Source organism: Cupressus sempervirens, chromosome 1, assembly GCF_028749045.1.
Source record: "Cupressus sempervirens isolate cs-2001-9-10 chromosome 1, ASM2874904v1, whole genome shotgun sequence".
NCBI lineage: Eukaryota > Viridiplantae > Streptophyta > Pinopsida > Cupressales > Cupressaceae > Cupressus > Cupressus sempervirens.
Genome location: NC_143118.1, coordinates 516,567,823 through 516,589,756, shown reverse-complemented (window position 1 = coordinate 516,589,756; position 21,934 = coordinate 516,567,823). Strand labels below are relative to the sequence as shown.

At 34.5% G+C, this 21,934-nt stretch overlaps 1 protein-coding gene across 1 annotated transcript; it reads left to right on the top strand.

Annotated features, from left to right (window-relative positions):
- Positions 1-9,470: 9,470 nt before the first annotated feature.
- On the top strand, positions 9,471-11,926 carry LOC149578501 (uncharacterized protein At2g39795, mitochondrial-like). Its single transcript, XM_089829506.1, has 3 exons — positions 9,471-9,932; positions 10,124-10,449; positions 11,487-11,926. Exons 1-3 carry the CDS (start codon positions 9,693-9,695, stop codon positions 11,656-11,658), a joined length of 738 nt encoding a protein of 245 aa, XP_089685632.1. The 5' UTR covers positions 9,471-9,692; the 3' UTR covers positions 11,659-11,926.
- The last annotated feature ends 10,008 nt before the right edge of the window (positions 11,927-21,934 follow it).

The window sequence follows — 21,934 nt, the reverse complement described above, 5'->3', positions numbered from 1 at the left end:
CCAACAAAGCACTTGATAGTCACCCCATAAAGTTATGCACCTTTTGGTAGTTTTGTGCATGTACGTAGTGTGTCTTTTGATGACTTTTATAAAGTAACCATGGATCCATATTCTCATATCACCATAGAATACTTTTGTAAAATGCATATCTCTTCAAGATTTAACAACTTATGTGCATTACCTTCCAAGGATTTAGCATATTGAAAATTGAAAATGTGTGTCTCTTCAAGATTTAGCAACTTATGTGTTACCTTCCAAGACTTAGCATTTTGCAAAACAAAAGGTTAGAACAAAAATGCATATTATAGAATGAGGGAGGTTGTATATATGCCCTCTCCTTAAGATGGCAAAAATACATACTATTTTGACATGTTAAGTAAATAAAAGAACAATGATAAAGCCTTCTTCAACATCAAAAAAATATCCATAGACAACACCCAGTCCAATCCAAGAAGGTCACAACTCCTATGAGGCCATGGAAGGGTTGAATACAAAGAGATATAACGCAAGAAGTGAAAAAGTAATACTTGTGAGGGATAACACACTATTCAACTTCCAAGGTGAGAGATTTCTCAACCATGGAAACCTAATGTCAAACAACGAAATAGGTGATGATCAAGGACATAGATCCTCAATGCAAAGCAAGATTTTCATGTATGATTGGATATCACATTAATAGATGGATATTGCTTAACCAACGGAAAGTGGATCCCAGAAAGACAAAAAATAAGGAGATGACATTCTTGCCCCCCAAGCATAGGAACAAGAAGGAAAGGGGGCCTATTATATCACTCACAACACTATACAAGACAATGAGCCCCCAAAGATTAGGCTAACATTGTTTACATAATGTGGAGTTCCATAATAGGAACATAAATGTTATTTAGAGAAAAAAAGATTGAAATACTACTCATTGCCACATGATATATAAATAATTGTACTATCAATGAGTTGCCTAATCTTATAATGTGTGATCATGAAAATTATGATATAAACAAAAAGGAAGAGTCTTAAAGTGTGGACTACATTTCTTTTTGCATTTAGGTCTAGTAATAATCTTAGAACAAAGGAGTTTAGGTAAAAGAAATTCTTGGTCAAAATTCTCCATAGTTTCATCATGTTTTAAAGTGTTATGAGATGTTGTCAGCATTGATTTGTTGTTGAGGATTAAATCCCAATCCATAAGAATGCTTATGCCCCTCACTCTATAAGGGCATTTGAATTCCCCATTTATGCTTACCATATGCTCGACCATGGAATCCTTGTTTACATACAAAATGATAACCAACACCATAATGAGAAGCCATATTAGAAGGAGTCAATGGAACTTCAGTAGTCATTATGTTATCATTGGTAGGTTTGATAGTTCATTGTGGATAGATGCAACAAAAAAGTTGTTATGAAGAGATTTAGAAGTAAAAACTCATTGTTCAAACTCTCTTTGTGGCTTCATAAAATCAAGATCAGAAACCTTATACTCTCCAATAAAGGTAGGAGTAAAATCCAAGGTTCCCTAATCATCACCAGGAAGAGCATTAGAGGAAGAAGGATTACTATTAGAAATAGGAGTAGAGTGGTTTTGAATATTTAGACAAGGATTTGGCACATCATCCACATAGAGTGTATACATGCTATTGTTATGTATAAACTTGATTTTATAGTGAAGTGTGGAAGGGATACCATGCATCTCATGTAACCAAGGTCTACCCAAAAGAAGGTTATAATTGAGAGGTCCATGCATAACATGAATAGGTGTATTCATGATGACTGAACCTGCTTTGATAGGTAAGATAATAATTCCCAAAGTTCTTGTAGAAATGTTCTCAAAGCGACGTATAGGAACATTATAAAGTTGAATAGTTGAAAGATCAACGTTAATTGATTTGAGCATGTCCATGCTACAAACATTAAGCCCAAATCCATTTTCAATCAAGGTCCTATGAATGATACTTTTATTGGTAGTAACAACCACCATAAGAGCATCATATTGATTTTGAACTTCTTTAGAAGGTAAATCCTTTTGAGTAAATACAATGTCAGGAACACTCAGGATAGTATGCATGCATGTAAGAAGTTATTGACATTCTCTTGATTAGGAGGTGGAGTGGGAAGAGTTGCTAGAGATTTTTGCAAGGCTTCCTAGTATGTAGGTGAAGTTTGAAGAAGCTCCCATAAGGAAATCTTGGCAGGGGTATTTTGCAATTGGTTTATCAAATCATACTCCTTGATAGGAAGATAGGGTGGAGGAGGAATGGGTTGAGAAGGTGGCAATGAAGTCAAAACCACCAAATTAGTTTAAAGATTACTCCTTCTACAATATGTGTGGGCTATAGAACCTTGGTCATTGAAAGACTCTAAAGACTCTATAGATTTACCTTTGATAGTAATATGAGGACAACCTTTGATAGTCAACAAAGGTTCTGGATAAACCATGTTAGTCATCTCAACACTAAAAACAAATTCATAAGAAGAAAGCAAAAAGGACATCCTAGGAGAAGATGAAGTAGAATCTTGATTCTCCATAAGATCATCACTAAGAGGGAGAGAATTAAGGGAATAAATGTCATTCTCCACTAATGCCTTAGCACTAGAAGGAATATCAAATGGAGGTAAAACATCTATAATGTCATCTTTGTTCACTAAAATGTCTACATAAGGGAGTGTGGTTTAGATAAAGAGTTATTATCATGTATGAATATGTCATCCATTAATAAATCACCCTCTTGTATGAAAGCTTCTTAATGAGTTGGGGATAAATCAATGTCTTTATCCACGAGATCATTTGCAATGGTTTCATGAGGAAGAGAGTAATCAACATCCAAATCCAAAGGTTCATCCCAAATAGGGGGATCATCATCCCTATCAATAAAGCACATTGTAGGATTATATGCTAAAGAAGGCTCATAGAAAGGACATATATTAGGAGAAGAATTAACATCAATCCTTAACTCATCTCCATAAAGAGAAATATGATGGAGAGATAGATTAAGATCATCCTTTTGCTCTAATATATCCTTACAAGGTAATTCAAAAGAGGACAAAGCAACATCACATGCACTAATGGATCTCCTTGATGAATCAAATGCTTGAACTCTTGAACTCTTGAATGCTTGATCATGAAAGATTATGACTTTGTCTCATCTCCTTATGCCTTGTTAGATAAAATGAGGGAAGAAGACTTCCTTATATAGAGATTTAGGGCACAAACTTCTAGATAAGGTTGACATGGGAGCATCAAATCCCAATTAACCTTGACCCTTAAAAATGGACCTAGATTAAATGTAATTTAAGAGTTTACAATTTTAGAGACCAAAATAGCCAACCTAGAAGCGGGAAAACAATTCTTTCCAAAGCTCGACATCCAAAAATCATGGAACCTTGAAATTTGAACTTGGGGTCAGGGACAAGGTCAACCCTTCCCTAGGTTATGGTTGAGGTCGTTTGTGACCTAGGTCAAGGTCAAGGTCGACCTTGACCTAAAAGGTCATCCTTGACCTTGGGGTCAAAAATCTCAGGATTTCAATCCAAAATGCTAGAAAACTGTAGAAAGAAAGTGGAAAGGGGGGGGGGGGGGCAAAATCAAGGGAAAAAGCCAAATCTAGGCTGAGGACCCATTAAAGGTGCTTGACATGACCCCAAATCACCTACTAGGAGGGAAAAACTAGTCCTAAATGGAAGTGCTTCTATTTTCTGATGATACAATGCCTAATACATTAGCTAAAAAGTGTGATGAGGAGAAGGGCATGTAAAGAAATAAGGATGAAGATGCCAACACCACTCCTATGCTTGAAAAAGGAAAAAGGGAAATCAATGGCTAAGAAAATTGAGATGTTCATAGTTAGGAGTTATGTTGAAGGAAGGGTGTGGATACTGAGGATAATGAGGAGTCTAACAAACCTTCTCTTTTGGTAGATAAGAAGGACCCCATTGGTACTAGTGTGGACATTGATACCTAAGGCTCAACCTCTAAGAGCTCTAAGGGCACCTCAATCAAAAAAGAGTACCCCCCTCATATGAAAAGTGTTGATACTAGAAAAGTGGATAAAGGTAAGGGAGATATCCCTATTTTGGTTGATTGTGCTAGTTTGGTGGATCATGACATGACTATCTCCCCTTTGAGGTTTAAGGATTTGGCTGATAATTCTAAAGGGGCAATTTCCTATAGGAAGAAGGATAGCAATAGAAAGGAGGCCTCTATCAAGTTACGTGTAGATGAATTTCATGATAAGAGAGAGTCAATGTCGTGTTTGTTTCAAATTGCTAAAGTTGAATGTATTATGCCTTCAAGTTGGACAAGTGTGTCTTTTACAAAATTAAGAGTCTTAGTTTGGAGTATTATTCTTTGGAGGCCAAATTTTAGAATCTACATAAGAACATTGATAACAATGGCAATACATCATTGTTTAATATTGATAATTAATGGTCCTTGGAGGAAAAAAAAAAAAATATGTTACATTGTATTTCTGTAGAGAATAAGACTAGGAATATGATAGAAGAGAAGCTGGAGGGTTTGAATAGAAAAGTAGACAAGACATACAATATACTCTTGCTCAACTAGAAAAGCATGAAAGTGTTACAAGATAACTTAAAAGATTTTGTTTCCATGTTGTAACACTATTACCAAGACAAGGTGATTATCACTGTTGAACTGAATCTTGAGGTGGTCAATAGTTAGACTAAAGGGTCAGGTAGAAGGACTTGGGTAAGATTGAAAAATAAAATTGTTACTAACCTAAAGGATATCTAGGAGATGAAGGCCACTGTTCAAAAGATGAGCCCCTTGGAAGAGGAGGTCACTACAACCCTCAAGGATGTTCCCTAGCCATTCTATTTTGTGTTTTTATTCTTTTATGTTGGTGGTCGTGTAATTTCTTATTTTTGTTGGTCTCTTGGTTGTATGCTAGTCCTCCAAGAATATTATGTAATAGGGGAATTAATTTGTCATATTTAGTATTTTAGTTGTAAAGGGCTTCATGTCTTTCAAAACCTAATTTTGCAATTAATAAAAAATGAGAAATAAAAAAAGAAAATAAATTCAATAACATTTCATGATTAAACTATCAACTTTATCATATTATGATCAATGCGCTCTATTTATCAGATATTACATGTAATCATTTGATAGTATTAACAAAATAGAAAATTGACAAACAAGACCTTAAATTAAATACATAGAAAGGGTTGAAACAAAAATGGAATCATAAAAGAAAATGAATATTGTCAAGCACAGTTCACAATGTTGCAAAGTTTGCCTCTCATTCCAACAGTTATTCCTTGTAAATCAATGATGCTTTATTTTAGAGCATTGTGCTTGGTCATCTGCCAACATGGTACAAATTTTTTATAGCCTCCTCCTTAGTCATCAAAATTCCCATTGCGGTTTCATGTGTCTCTTGAGCACTAAATAGTTCTCTTTGATGGTGGGTCTAGTTTTTTGTTTTGAACATGACATGTGGTCATCTCGTGGGTAGTTAGAGAAGGTATGGAGATGATCAAAGGTAGATTCCCCACTTGGACATCTAGTGTCCATGTCATGACTAGTTGCTCCCCTTTTTTCGATGGACCCAATTATTGTAAATACTAGACACATGGCCATCTTGCATGCATTTTTAGGCTTTTTCTTTTTCTTTTAAGGAAATAATATCCATTGGTGCACTCCATATCCCTTCATCTAGATAATAAAATTCATGATATGAAACATGGGAGTCTCACAAGAATTTGCAAGGTTTAAACTCTTATTTGTGGAGGGTTGTTGCAACAACATCCACATGTTATTCCTATTGACCACATACTTCCATATATCTTATTTTGCGAGCTTGTTATTTCTTCTAGTTACAACACAATTTCTAGTAAAGCTACTACAATGATTATAATGGATATGGTAATTGGGCCATGAACTTTGTAGAGGGGAAACAATCAAGTGCAGTAATTGTGATATTGCTATCAGGATTTAACTATGTGATTTTGAGTCAAACTCAGTGACCCATGTTTCATGAGCCACAAGTGTCTATGTCATGACTAGTTGCTCCCCTTTTTCTGATGGACCCAATTATTGTAAATGCTAGACACATGGCCATCCTGCATGCATTTTGAGGCTTTTTATTTTCTTTTAAGAAAACAATACCCATTTGTACACTGCATATCCCTTCATCTAGCTAATAAAATTTATGATATGACACATGGGAGTCTCACAAGAATTTGCAGGGTTTAAACTCTTATTCATGGAGGGTTGTTACAACAACATCCACATGTTATTCGTATTGACCACATACTTCCATACATCCTAGTTACAACACAATTTCTAGTAAAGCTACTGCCATGATTATAATGGATATGGTAATTGGGCTATGAACTTTTTAGGGGGAAACAACCAAGTACAACAATTGTGATATTGCTATGAAGATTTAACTGTGTGATTTTGAGTCAAACTCATTGACCCATGTTTTATGAATCTACCTTTGATCATCTCTATACCTTCTCTAACTACCTGCGAGATGGCCACGTGCCATGTTCAAAACAAAAAACTAGACCCACCATCAAAGAGAACTGCTTAGTACTCAAGAGACACATGGAACCCCAATGGGAATTTTAATGACTAGAGGAGAAGGCTACAAAAAAATGTGCACCATGTTGGTAGATGGCCAAGCACAATGCTTTGAAATAAAGCATCGTCGATTTACAAGGAATAAGAGTTGGAATGAGAGGCAAACTTTGCAACATTGTGAACTATGCTATTCATTTTCTTTTATGATTCCATTTTTGTTTCAACCCTTTCTATGTATTTAATTTAAGGTCTTGTTTGTCAATTTTCTATTTTGTTAATACTATCAAATAATTACATGTAATATCTAATAAATAGAGCACATTGTTCATAATATGATAAAGTTGATAGTTTAATCATGTAATGTTATGGTTCATAAGGCACACCAATTGGTGAAGGTTTTGCAAATGGGTTTGCAAGCTTTGGGTTTAACCATGGAGGAAACTCCGTAATTAAGCATGCTTAGGCTGGAGTAGTACTGGGATGAGTGACCTCTCAGGAAGTCTTGATGCTTCACCCCTGTGAGCATCACCTAGATCCAATGAGTGCTAAGTGTTCTATTTATTCTCATGAGAGATGGATTCATGTTGAATCTCTACTCATGAAATATGGGTCAATGAGTTTGACTCAAAATCACACAGTTAAATCTTGATAGCAATATCACAATTTGACTTGTTGTGGAAATTCTCTCCTATTTATCAATGCAGTCATGGAAATCTGATTCGATTTTCCAATTGAGGGCTAGTTGTTAGTGTTTGAAAGAGTAGTGATGCGACTTAGCTCTCGAACTTTGCAAAATGTAGAACTTAGCACACTGACTATTTCGCTTCCTATTAGGGTTTTCAAGAAATAACTTGGCTATATATACACCACATTGTGTGGTTTACAAAAAGGGGGAACTCTTACTCTTATGAAAGGCTATTCTAGCAAGCTTTAAAATTGTAATGAGTATTTTGAAACAATGAACTATAGCAACCATACTTTCAGCCCGTTATTTTTTAGGATTTGTTGTCTTCGTGAATGTTTTATGTGATTTTCTTGACTTCAACATTTGCATTTTAGTTTTTTTAAAGCAGACTATGCTTTAGGCTTTCCTCTTTTATCATTACATGTTTTTGTTTTCAGTCTCATGCTTAAATAGTTGTCCACAAATCTATGATTGTTTTCACATCTCATTTAAAGGGTTTCTTTGATATTTCATTACATAAGATAGTTTGTACATTTTAAAGTGTTCCAAATGCTTGGTATTTTTCCTTTTCCATCTTAAGTAACACTTCCTTCCCTTTCCCCATTCCACGTTATGAAGGGCCAACTTCTAAAATCTTATAAGTCATTCAACAAGAATGCACAAGTCCCACATTCATTGAACTTCCCATTGGGTTGTTTGCTTAGAAGCAATTTTAGGTGTCAACAAATACATTAAAATTTAATGATTAAACAAGATATTTTGATCATATTATTAGTAATGCACCCTTTTTTTTGACATATCATGCAATAATTTAACATTATGTTTTAGAAACAAATGTACCAAGTCAAGCCCACTAGTGAAAACACAAATTTTGTTGAAAGAAACAACATACTGTAAAAACAATACAATACACTAACTTTTCATGATCAAACTAGAAACTAGAAATATATTATCAACAATATACCCCATTTCTTGAATATTTCAAGCAGTAATTTCAGAGGATGATATTAAAATCAAATGAGTTGACTCAAACCCTCAATACATTATAGAGAATTAGTTGAAGCAATCAATAATTCATAAAAAGCAAGTGAATACATCAACATTTTATGATTAAAGTGACAAATTAAATCATAATTTCGACAATGTACTCTATCTTTATCCAATTCCATGCAATCATTTCATAGAAAAAAAAATTCAAACCCTGAATTTGAAATAGGGAAATGATATAAACTTACAAGAAACAATCTTTCCAAGTCATTACAAACAACATTACAAATGTGCTCGAATAATAAATAGCTATGAGTTTGTTACTTGTGAGAAATCATTCACCTAAGAGTGGTCAATTGAAACTCTTGTTACATGTAGAGAAACAAAGCTGGTGGGAAGTCTGCGTGAGGGAAGAATTTTCCAAAAATAGACAAAAGTTGGTTAAGCAAAAACCATTTTATGGTTCTATGAGGGTAATCAATGGTGCCAATTTAAATGATTACATGGCAGGGGATGAGCACAAATTGTGTTATTATATTTTTATTTGGGGTGATGATTGATTTTAAAGGGTCCTTTTGTGGGATTTTTTAAAATAAGGGCCCTTCAATAATGAAAGGGCCCCAAATGGCTATGTTAAAACGTATAGGTAACAAGCATGTTGACATAGTGAGCGGGCTCACAACTAAAATATCTTATAATTATATGCTAACATGTTGATTAATTGGGAATCTAGTGTTTTTTAGTTGGATTTACAATTGATGACTATTAGGGGTCTAGCAAGTGAGTTGTAGGCGACATTATGAAAATGTCATCTTTTCGCCCATTACATGTTTGATGGTCTCTACATAGAGATCCATGACTACGTAGAAGCTCAAACCTTAGTTTTTAGCCCTTAACTCATTTATAGACTAAAATCAACCTACAATTATTAACAGTACGTGTTGGATGGTCTTTACAAACTAAAAATCAACACATATCATTCAACAAACGTGTGGATCTAGTTGATTTCATTTAATTTAACCTTTTACTAGTTGTATTTTCTATTTTCAACCATAAAAATAATAAATTATATTTCATGCTTTTAACTCATATATAGACTAAAAAACAACAGATTTGATTGTCAACTCTTAGCATTATGTTATAATCATTCATTGGGCACAACCTGTGGGTCTAGTTGATTTCATTTAATTTAACCTTTTGCTAGGTCTGTTTTCCATTTTCAACCATAAAAATAATAAATTATATTTGATGGGTTCACAAGCGGAATCCTAAATTTTACTTGACAGCCCTGCCATGAATTTTTAGTTAAACCCGCTGCACACCAAATTATAAGCTTAAGCAGTTACAATTCTGAGGGGAAGTGCAGCTTGTTATACTTATAGAATTGAATCGAAGTAAATGGAACTAAGGCTTTTAACTCCAGAGCAAATGCCGGCCAGCAGTTCTGTCCGACTCTGAAACTGAAGGAAGCAAGCCATGGTTTTAACTCAGCTTCTTTGCAGAACGAGAAGACCCTTGATTGGAAGTCTGAGGAGATTGCATGCCCTATCTCCTCATGTCAAGCCAGATTTTCATCACCGAAAGGAGGGCATCATGATAATGAGGACGAGATCATCTTTAGCATATCCCTCTAAAGTTATTCCAACAGATTCCCATCTATCGCGCCTTTTACAGGCGGAGATCAAATATGAAATTGACAATGATCCGCCCGCCCAGGTATTTAGCTTACTCTTGTTCTTTACGGTTTTAGTTAAATCCTTTGCTTGCACGAGCCATCTTTACGACAGTTCTTCAAAATTTGGATTTTTTAGGGTTTAGGGTTTATGTTTGATTGTAATAAACCCTCGGTCTTTCCTCTACTATATGTAGATATGAAGTTGATTTTCTTGACATGAATGCATATTCAGGTTGTGGTTCATCGTGAGGATATTCCATTCAGTGTTACTGACAAGCCGGGAGAGCAGTGGATGGTATTGCAACGGAAATATGGCAAAGAAGACATAAAACTGGAAGTTACAATGATTGATTTGGGAAAAGCCACAGCTCAAGATGACCCGGAACAAGTTGGGGAGTACTGTGCAATTACTTTGGCTATCACAATATCAAAGCGTGAGGGAGCTCCAGTTATGATAATCGGATGTACTGTATATCCTAACGGAATAGTCACTGATTCTGTATCAGTGGCAAAAGAGGATTCTGCCGAACCTCAAATTCATCAGTCTCCAGATTTTAGGTAAGTACAATTTTGTTGTCTCTGGAGTTGGCTTTTTTTGGGCTGTATTTTTTTGATGGATTCGATTCTTTGTTGTACCTAGTTTTTAGAAAATAACCCAATACGCTTTAAATTACTTTGGTGAAGTTTACCGCTAGAACTTTTATCAGAAACCGTACTTTTATTATGTTTGAAATGCCAGAGGCCTGGAAATACCAGTTGAACTCAAGTAAGCGAAATCTCAAGACAATTGAACACAAGGCCTAGAACTTGCAAATTGTAAAAGCATAATAGTTTTACTTCTGCATTTTGGGAAAGTGATACGAATCTAAGCCAAAGCCAATTTACCCTGTCTATAATTCTGATACCTTTCATAATTCAGATCTGGCAATTAGTAATAGTACTTGTGTAAATCTGGTGGGGGTTGTAGAGACATGGCTCTGGGGAGGGTAGGAGCTAGGTATTAAAATAACTAAAATAAATTCAAAGCAGCATAAATCTTAAAAGTAAATATAATATGCTAAATTCACAATAATAATCCTACCTAATTAAATTTGATAGCTGTTTTTAACATGCTTCTCCTAAAAAAATTTGGTTTTGAAAATTTTGATGTTCAGCTTTAAAAAAGAGAATGCCCTCTCCGAATCTTCAAGTCCCTGAGATGCGTACAACATTACTGAGACCGGGATGTTTCCCCATGTAATACTTCCTTTAATAAGTTGTCTTTATCATCTTAAATTTCAAGTATTAATACTAAGGAGGAAATTTCATGTTTTCATTGCTCGGAAATGTACTGAAAAAATATCCGTGTTTGCCCAAAGTTTGACTTTTATTAGGAAATTTCCATGGACGTCATTTAGCAGAATGCCAGAATATAATATTTCTATATGTATGTGTTATCTGCAAAATGCCAAGTACAGTTAGCAATTTTTAAGTGAAAATTTAGTCCAATCAATGGTATTCCTATATATGATTACTATTTCTTAATGGCTTAAGGTGTAGACGGTTCACAAACATTGATTGTTCAAGATTCTGAATATTTATATATTGCTTTTCAGAGAAATGACTGGAGATTTCCAGATTGCAGTCAGAGAGTACTTGGAAGAACGAGGAATAAATAGCAATTTAGCTAGTTTTTTGTATGATTTAATGTTGAATAAGCGTAAGGTTGAATATCTTCGATGGCTGGAGACTGTTAAAGCTTTTTTAGATAAACAGGACGAGATTTGATATCTTGCTTTGGGCCTACAGCGGCAATTCTTGTGTGTATGTTAGAGAAACAATATGGTTCTGAAGCAAAAGCATTTTTTCCTAGATCTGAAGGTGTCTAGATTGTTAGATTCTTTGCTCGACTATCTTTGCTGCAGTCAAAATAATGTCTAGCACAAAGATGTTCCTCCAAAATTATCAGTTACATATCTATTTTCAAAGCTTGTAATCCAGGGAAGCTTTCTTGTTGCTGCAAATAAATAATATTTGAGAAGCAAAATTGATGACTGCCTTGGAAATATAATCTTTTAAAAAAAACGTTTACATTTAGAAATGACTGGAGATTTCCAGATTGCAGTCAGAGAGTACTTGGAAGAACGAGGAATAAATAGCAATTTAGCTAGTTTTTTGTATGATTTAATGTTGAATAAGCGTAAGGTTGAATATCTTCGATGGCTGGAGACTGTTAAAGCTTTTTTAGATAAACAGGACGAGATTTGATATCTTGCTTTGGGCCTACAGCGGCAATTCTTGTGTGTATGTTAGAGAAACAATATGGTTCTGAAGCAAAAGCATTTTTTCCTAGATCTGAAGGTGTCTAGATTGTTAGATTCTTTGCTCGACTATCTTTGCTGCAGTCAAAATAATGTCTAGCACAAAGATGTTCCTCCAAAATTATCAGTTACATATCTATTTTCAAAGCTTGTAATCCAGGGAAGCTTTCTTGTTGCTGCAAATAAATAATATTTGAGAAGCAAAATTGATGACTGCCTTGGAAATATAATCTTTTAAAAAAAACGTTTACATTTATATTTTACAGTCAAGACAAAAGGCTATTTTTTTTTTGTGAAGCACTTCAATTCAGGAAAATCTCTCCTCTTTGATAGGGAGACTAGGTTTCAATGTTCCTTTTCCATCTTTGTTAGAGCATCACCTTCTATTTTGTTGAATGCTGTCTAGGGACATGCAACTTCAGGATTCAAGGTGAACTATATCTCTATCAACTCAATCGAAGAGTTTCCCAATCAATTGAGATAAGATTACTTGGCTTTCCAAGCCACTCTTTCCACACATCCCTAAAACTTGCTCAGAATTGTTCCATGACACAACTAGGAGTGGATTGACTCCTAACATGCCTTTTCATACTAGTTACAACTCAAATTGATAGGTTCTTGCACACAAAGTACCCTGTTTTCAAAACTAGTCATAATAGACCTAGTACGATAGAGCCCCAATTTGCCATCTGTTATCAGTTTTTGGGGTTTTTTTTTAAATTCTTGCCAACTGACCTGAAAAACAAACAACCATCACAGATACCCTTTTGGGAGGTCTACACGATTTTCTAGGGTTTGGGGTCCCAACTGCCATACAATGCCCTAAACCAATTATGGGCTCAATTTGCTCTTACAAAGCCAAGAACTGACAATTATTCTATAAAGCTGCCCAAACGGATTCAACTTAATGTCTTAACCATTCTCAGGGCTTTATCTGACTTCTCTCAACAACTTTAGTTCATTGCCTTTCACAGGTTAATCCACTCCTGCATATAAACTTATCTGTATGCCAAATTACCTAGCCGGGCTCACAGTCAGCTCGTCTACGGCTTAGTGGCAAAAATTAGAAACTGGATACATCTGCAAACTACCACTTGGAAACTATGGTACACAGACCCCTCTTTCATTTCCCCAATGGCTGCTAGGTTTTCATGGTGGAATTCAGAGTTAGGACCGCTTTTGTGTTCAAACCCTGATACTGCCAGTGACAAGGCAGATTGAGTTTGAATTTCATTGAATGCACTAAAACAATAAAACAAAACAAACAACTGTACAAAAATGAAGTTATAATGGAAATCTAACTATCTACAGTCATTAGAAGTCTTAGTCAATCCATTAACTACAAGTTGCTTAAGTTGCAATATAAACTGTGCAAGTATTGCAAAACTGTCACTTGATTACATGTTGCAAAGTGGGACCAATAACCTCCAACCCTCATACAATCATTTGAGGAGTCTTAGATAGACCTCCTCACCATGCTTCAAACACCTACTGTTTACTGTTTTCCTTAACTGATTTTGGGCAAGATGTAAAAAGTTGCAAAATTTTTGCAGGAGCAACATTTTCAAAATTGCCAAACCTTCAAATTTCCCTACTTCTTGATGCAGAATGGTATGATTTGACTCCCTAAGCAATTCTCCAACCAACCTTGACCTTATCACCCTTGTTACATCCAAATATATAATTGACACCTAATTTGCAACTTTTACAATAGTAACAACTTGACAACATTTTAGGCAAAAATGATCAAACTAGAGCCACCTAATATCTCATTTGACTCACACAACCTGTTGAGGTTTAAAGATCGTTTTCTGCAAATGTAATAACACTGCCATTGTTATTGGTGTGTTCCAAATGCAGATTTGAAGACTTATTAATATGAGAGGAGGAGACATGTCTCTACGGTTAATCATCATTAGATAATAATAATAATCTATTAATAATATAAATAACCATATATATATATATATAAGAATATTTGTCTAAGTGATGATTTACCATCAACCATGTATTTCATGATCGAATCAATCTGATTGAAGCTACACACTTAACACTCCTTAGCTAGGGAGGAGTGTTATAGAACACATTAGCTCTCAAGTATACGAAGAGATATCATCTCAGTATGATATTCTTGCTATGGCATATTTAAGAATGTCAACATTTATCCATCAACTTAGATGTTGTCATTCAATATAATCTAAAGTATGATTCAACAAGATATCAATCATATGATATTCATCATACTTATATTTTTTTGGTATGTGCACTGGCATCAAATCCTTGATGCCTACCAAATGAATATGTTATATTCTTGTAGGATATGAGTTATCTGATTTCTGACACTTGGGCAACAACTTAATGTAGTCTATCAAACGCCAAGAAATCACAATGTCATGGTCACTATCATGACAAGTATCATGATCTCCGCCACTCCGAGAAATGACTTAATGAAGTCTCATCATGATACATTCATTATCATGACTTCTGGCACTTTGGGACAACAAATTAATGAAGTTTGTCATGACAAAAGGTCAAACTATTGATAATATCGTCACTTTACAATAGCTACCTTCCATATATATATATATATGAAAGATCGTCACCTTTCTTGACATAATCCACATATGCAAAATAGTAACCACCATGAACCAAATAAGAGGGTGGAACAAGGGCTTTCACCTCAACTTCTCTCTCACAGAGAAGATATCATTCACAAAGGATTGCACCTCAAAATGGTCCCTTTGATTAATGATTCTAGGAAGTCAGGTCCTGTAGTTACTCCACTCCCTCTGAATATCAATCTTCTAAGCTCCTATGTTGCCTTTGAAGAAGTGTCAGACTCCCTTTTAATATAGAAGGATATTCGCTTCAAGAGCCTTACTTTATCCAGCTTGATCGTTAGATGACTAATGAATTCTAGATCACAGTCTCTTTGGAGCTATTGTCATAAGATTGAATCTACTCAATATTTGGTAGCATGTGTAAAGTACCAACCTTCTTTTCTTGCAAGAACATCATTAGACATAAAGGAAAAGATCAAGACAAATAACTCTTATAGTATGCACAGGATTACAAATAGGAGAGAGACTACATTGAGTAGATAAAGGTAAAAAATAAGAATACTTATTTGTACATGAGGGTCTATAGATATTTGTGAGTGGAACATCTCTTTTCTAAAGATGGTTCAAGTGGGAATGAAACATTTGTTATTATTTCCCACAATGTAAAATTCCCGTTCTTATATTCTGAACAACTTTATGTGCTTTTTCCTCTTTGCAACATATTATCTGTCAAGATGCCAATGCAATCTGCTTCTTTGTCCAAGTGATCCAAGTACTCCTTGTTCGAAGTACCACTTGGTATTGCTACTCTTCATTGTATGTGTCACCTTGCTTAAAAATCTTGAGGATAGATCTCACATCGTTTGGAGACGAGCTTGATGTGTCGACCCTTGTATGAGTAAGGATATGATATGGCAAGTTTCTATGTAGGTCAAAATATTTGTACTCATGTCATACAAAACTCATGCAATTCTTCCTCTTCAGTTTGAAGCCACACTTTTGTTCTCAGTGGATGTGGAATGTTGGCGAAGCATGAAAGATGACCATACTATACTTGTTCCCTTATGTAGATGCAAGTAGTAGCTAATGCTCTATCAAGTCTGAAACCTCAACCATTTACAGTTGTATTCTCCATTAATACTTGGAGAAGTTCCAAGTATATCATAGAGCAAGGTCTTCCCACTGTCTTGTATATACTAGTGGCTCCTTTATAAGCCACCTCTTCAGATTTCTTAGCAGAAGTATTTTAATTCATTGTAATTTGATTTTCAGACTATTTGACCTCTTTAATAATCATAGTTCTTAATGTGTTTATGATTAATGTTACCATTGTAATGTCCCATGTTGGGAGTAAGAGACATGCTTATCAAATTATAATCATTTTGATATTGCTTGTAGTTTCTCTTTATGTGAATTGTTAAATTTATGAGATTATGCACATGTAACTTAATCACAATGAAGCATTACTCTCTATAATGTCATTTAATATATGATCGGAGATAATTTTTTCACCTATCTGCTTCTTCCTAGATAATAGATCATTGACCATAATGATAGTCTTATCAATAATTTGTTCTTAAGTAGGCTATATACTGATCCTAATCTTGTCAGCTATGGGCGACAAATCTCCTTAATACACATCTTAACAATAATATCATTCTATAACTGAATTGGTGAGTGTAAGATCACCACTGTTTTGATGAGTATTTAGATGATATTTCACTGACCTCAGATCTTATCCTTGACTATGTCAAATTCTATTCATGAAATTATCTGCATACGACACAATGCTTCCAAATTACGAGAGTGATCTGTATAGGACTCATAGAATGATCGGAAGAAGGGATGGAATTAGACCAGCCATGATCAAACATTATAGGAACCATCTTCGAGAATATTATATTGATTCCTCTATTCCTTTTAACACCTGATCATTATTTAATTTACAGGCGCAAAATCCCAATCTCCATCACGTTACATATTGTCGCCAAGATGAACTTTTCAAGTTACATAGTGATGTCTCTTCATAAATTCCAAAATAATGCCCTAACTCTCTCAAGGTGAAATGCTACTTGTATTAGCATCCTGCAAATATAATCTATCTTAGGCTTTAGTAGTAAGAGAAAAACAACGATGTTTTATATCTACACAGATCTGAAAATGGGGTTGAGAATTCTGCGATTATTGGATTGAATGCCTGACATCTTTCACCCACATGTAAAGGCGACATTTTTATTAAATTTGCCATTGAAGCCAGTTTGACACACAGATGGCTCTTTTCCACATAATCTTCCTTTGCACATTAAGTAAGATTAAGTAGTCATACATTTGCATGCAATAAAGTAAAGTGGCGATCTATGTGTATTCAAGACTTAAATACCCAAAACACACAAAAGTGTGGGTTTCTTGCAAGCCTTCAACTCGCTAGCAACTTTTGAAGTGGTGTTTTTTCTTTGTAACTTTCAAAGTATACATGATAATAAGAATGCAAAAGTTGTTTCAAATGCACATTTGTTCATTATTGAACATATTTTAGAGCTAGATAGAGTTACTTCGTATATATTTGCTCAAATTTTGGTTGTCCATATAGGAATTTGATCTTTAGGTCTATTGCAACTTGGGAACAATCATCAATAACTTTTAGACATCAAATAATTAGGTCAATTGCTTCAATTAGATTGAAGATAACATAGACACTTTTCTTTTCCCTAATTTTCATCAATATGCAATGGTGGAAATGAAAGCTATGATGTTTTTCCAAATTTGGCAACTCTATGGTGGAGTTAGACTTTGCACTTATAAAAATGATCACAACTTTTGTAGATCATCAGAAAATCAAACATAACCAAAAGCAAATGAATGACAACTCATTTATCTTTCCAACCATATAATTTTTAGATCTGTAGTGTTCCATACTAGGTGGCACCAAACAAAATATCAAACTATTTGCAATAAAAAATACAGAAAACTAGTATGCAATGGTTTCAAAACAAGTTTTCTCTCATTACCAAACTTCCTTAGCCTCTGGAGTTAAAATTAGGAGGGCATAATTATGCTCTTGCCACTAATTCTCGATTGTTACAACCAACTTTCCTCATTTACAACTTATGGTTCTATATTCCATGTTTTTGCATTTTGCAAAATAAACAATTTATGCAACTTGGACACTCCAACACCACTAGTGACCTAAGAGAAGTTCAAACTCACATGTGATGGTCTTAGATGAACTTACTATTTAAAACCGTTACAAGCAAACCAAAAATGACAATGCATTCAACTCTAAACCTAAGCTGCTCCTACACCATACACCCAAAGCAAAATGACCGCAAGACCCCTTGAGTATAGATCCTTTATCTTCCTATTCTTCCAATTCTTCTGCAATTTGGCCTCCATCTCTGTGAATTCTCTTGGACCATTTTCCTTCTTGTACCATCTCTTATTGAGCATTTTCTCAACTTAAAGGTACTGAAATTCAAGTCCTTGTCTATATGCCTTAATACCATCATACTTGTGTTCATCTTCATCATTGGAATAAAATATGTTAGCATATTCATCATTCATAAAATTAGAGCATAAAACCATTACCTCAGTTGTTTGACAACATATTATTCACCATAGTGTGTTGTATTCATATAGTCGTAGTCATACACACTTTTTTTTGGGACTCGTTTTCATCCACTTTAATATAATGCACCCGTAAGCATATACTAATATAAAGGCTTAGTGTAAAAAACACAATATATACTTGTCTCTTCAAATCCTTGTAACACCCTTCCATTCAACATACCTTGCAACTCATCCTTTCTTGTTGTTGCCATCTCTTGCCTTCTTCTCCTTTGAATGATCTTCTTGATAGGTGACTATACCTTATCTCTAATTGGTAAATCTCAACCACTGTCTTGTTTTTCTCTCGCAATAAACTGATGCACCTCAAGTTTATCCTTTTTTCATTTTCTTCCAAGGCTTGGCTCAACTTTATCAACCCTACCAAATACTTACTAGTTTTATGGTGCAACCAAGGATAGGAGGGACCTCAAAAGATCTATCCAATCGTTGCAACAAGAGTAACACAACATAAACACAAAAGAACTATTGAGAGGACAAGCAAGATCAATCTTCTTATTATCAACAAATTTAATTACAATGGATTTGTAACATGCAGTTTGACATGTCAGGCAAACATGCTTGATTATATATGAATTCCTTAGCTTCTACACTTAGAAAGCTAATCTTATCCTTCCATACCCCCATGTTGCCAAACTAGAAAGAACTATAGAAATTTGCACAACTACACGAGCCACAAGTAGGCCTCAAAAGGATTACATTCTCCAAGAACATGAAAACATATTACAAATATAGGCAATGACCCAAATTGTGTGAATCTCCCACAATTTAATGAAATAGGAATAACGATCCAAGAGATATGTCGGCCAAGAATCTCAAGATGTGTGTCATTGAGCTTGACTAATGAAGAAAACTTTGGAAGCTTGAAAAACTCAAGCTGACAATAAAACATGTTGAACATATTGTTCTCACCAAGAATCCATTATATATATCTAGAGATAAATTTAAGACTAGACCTCTCAGGAATAATAGCTTAGCCCTAACGAATTTTTTGGTACTCGTAGAAATCAAATGTACTTATATAGGCAATTTTTTATTCATGTGCAAAGGAAAAAATATTTGTGGTGGTTGTTAATCATTAGCGATTGGCCAAAATTAGTGTGAAATTATTGGCAATATCGCCAAAAAGTGAAATAGTCATGAGATAATTAGTAATTTCAATTGCAAAATTTTACTCTCTCATACTTGGTTGCTATTTTTTATTGGCAATTTTTCTTTAGTGTGCATAACAACAAAAGAAAAATAGTGGCGATGTTTCTATAGACCACACAACAACAAAAGAAAAAAATTTACAAATTACATGGAATATAAAATCAAATAAGACAAATATATAGGCAAAAAATTGTAGCATTGCACTTATTTTGAGAGAATTAATACAAAGGGAGCTAGCCCTATCCAATTGTATATTTACCAAAAATTGATTTATAGGCGGATTGGGCAAATATACAATTGTCTTATATTAGAAATCAAGATTATATCTGGGCCAAATCACAATGAACTACAATTAATTGACTATTATATTATGAAATTGCTATTAGGATTTAATGATGTAGTTTTCTCAGTCAAACTCATTGATCCATATTTTATTAGGACTCGGTCACATGAACCCATGTCTTACAAGAATGAATAGAACACTTAGCACTCATTGCATATAAGTGATGCTCAGAGAGGTGAATAATGAATCTCCCTTTATTAACTTTTTTTTGAAGGGCAGTTAGGGCTTTAACAAGAGAGATATGAATTATTTGCAAGCTGTGGAAACAACATATATATATATATATATATATATATTCTGTCCATTCTAATACAATGTGTCATTGGACTTACCATTCTTAACCTAATAGACAAATACAAGAAGTGAGAACAAAGAACTGAAACCACAAGATAAATTGAATAATGTAAAATATTCTTCACTAATAAGATGAGATGACTCATGAGACGTCCAAAGTTTCCAACTAGAGCTCAGAATAGTTGCAAGATTGAAATGCTTTGTTTTCTCTTTTGCTTCAAGAGGTGTGTGACGGAGAAATCTCATGAGGATAAAGAGTCATGACCTACTCAAAGGTTCAATGATATGATTTCTTGCACATAATATTAGAATCAATGACTGAGTCCCTAATTGTAATATCATGGGAGAATTCTTTGGGAGGCTCATTCTTTCAGCACTCGAGTGGTTAGAGTATAATGACAACCATGTAACTCTTTCCAATTTCATCTATTCTATTTAGGACCTTATTGACAATGATACAAACTCAAAGGGGCCACAAATGCAAGATTTGTAGTCTCATACCTCTTGGGAGAGAACTTAAAAAATTAAATCTCCTTGTATAATATGCTTTTGAATGATAGTTGGGGTTGTTACAAGAGAGAGAGGAATTATTTGCATGTTGTGGAAACAACCTTCCTTTGCACTCCTAGTTCTTTCCAATTCCATATTTTCTAATACAATGTGGCACCAGACTTGCTATTCTTTAGCTAATATACAACTTAGAAAAAGTGAGAACAAAGAACCGAGACCACTAAATTGAACAATGAAAAAGATATCTCGGTCTTTATATATCTACTTCAATTTAGGCTTCCACGACTCCACTCTTTTGCATTTGAACATCTTCACATTACTAGCACAATCACACACTTATCTAACCAAGGAAAACACTTCCTAAATGCAAATTTATAGTCCACATAATGTATATATTCTTTCCTCTCTTAGGAATTGATTCTCATTTTTTTAAGCTAGAAAAAATGGTGGAAAAATATCATTTAACTTTGTTAGTGTCCAACCTACCACCTACCACTTGCTAAATCTTGGTTTTAGCAAATACAGTTGGATCCTCAAAAGATTTCGATGTCAAGTTGCATCAATCTACAACTTGCATTGATAAGAAAGCCTCTGCAAACTCAACAACAATTGTCACTTCTTCCTTGGATTCCTCAGATTCCATTTCTACATTCAAATGAGTACATGGCTACACATAGATAAATTACTATAATGAAAAAATTATAGCACTGTACTTATTTCGAGAGAATTAACACATAAGGAGCTATCCCTACCCAATTATAACTTATATATCTATGAAAAAATGATTTATGGGAAAATCAAACTTATGTACAATCAAGTAATATTAAAAATCCAAATTGTATTAGTTTGAGTACACAACTATACAAAACTTCAATAACATTATAATTTATCAAGATTACAAAAAAATCCCTACAAGCCCACACCCAATCCATACATCAAAAGCTTGTTTTACTTCTCTTTGGATGACCTCATCCATATTTTTTTGTTAGTTTTTCGTAGAGGAAATCCTTGATAGCATCAGGACCCTTAAGTGCAATTGCCCTACACACTTCATCATTCTCATGAACACTCCAGAGAAGAAAAGGTTGTAGAGAGTCAGAGGGGTCCCCTTGGCCTTCACCAATTTCGAGCCAATCCTTGTCATGAGTTAGAAAACCCATTCTTAATTGCACCCTGGCTCAGATATCCTCCAGGCCAATTCTCCATTCTACAGGAACATAAGAGGTAACAAGTTACCTTGCCTTTGACACAATGCCTAA

Excerpts from the sequence above, each read along its gene's own strand:
- LOC149578501 (XM_089829506.1), top strand. The coding sequence starts at position 9,693 with ATGGTTTTAACTCAGCTTCTTTGCAGAACGAGAAGACCCTTGATTGGA. Across the intron at positions 9,933-10,123 it reads ACAATGATCCGCCCGCCCAG|GTTGTGGTTCATCGTGAGGA; the intron begins GTATTTAGCTTA and ends ATGCATATTCAG. Across the intron at positions 10,450-11,486 it reads CATCAGTCTCCAGATTTTAG|AGAAATGACTGGAGATTTCC; the intron begins GTAAGTACAATT and ends ATTGCTTTTCAG.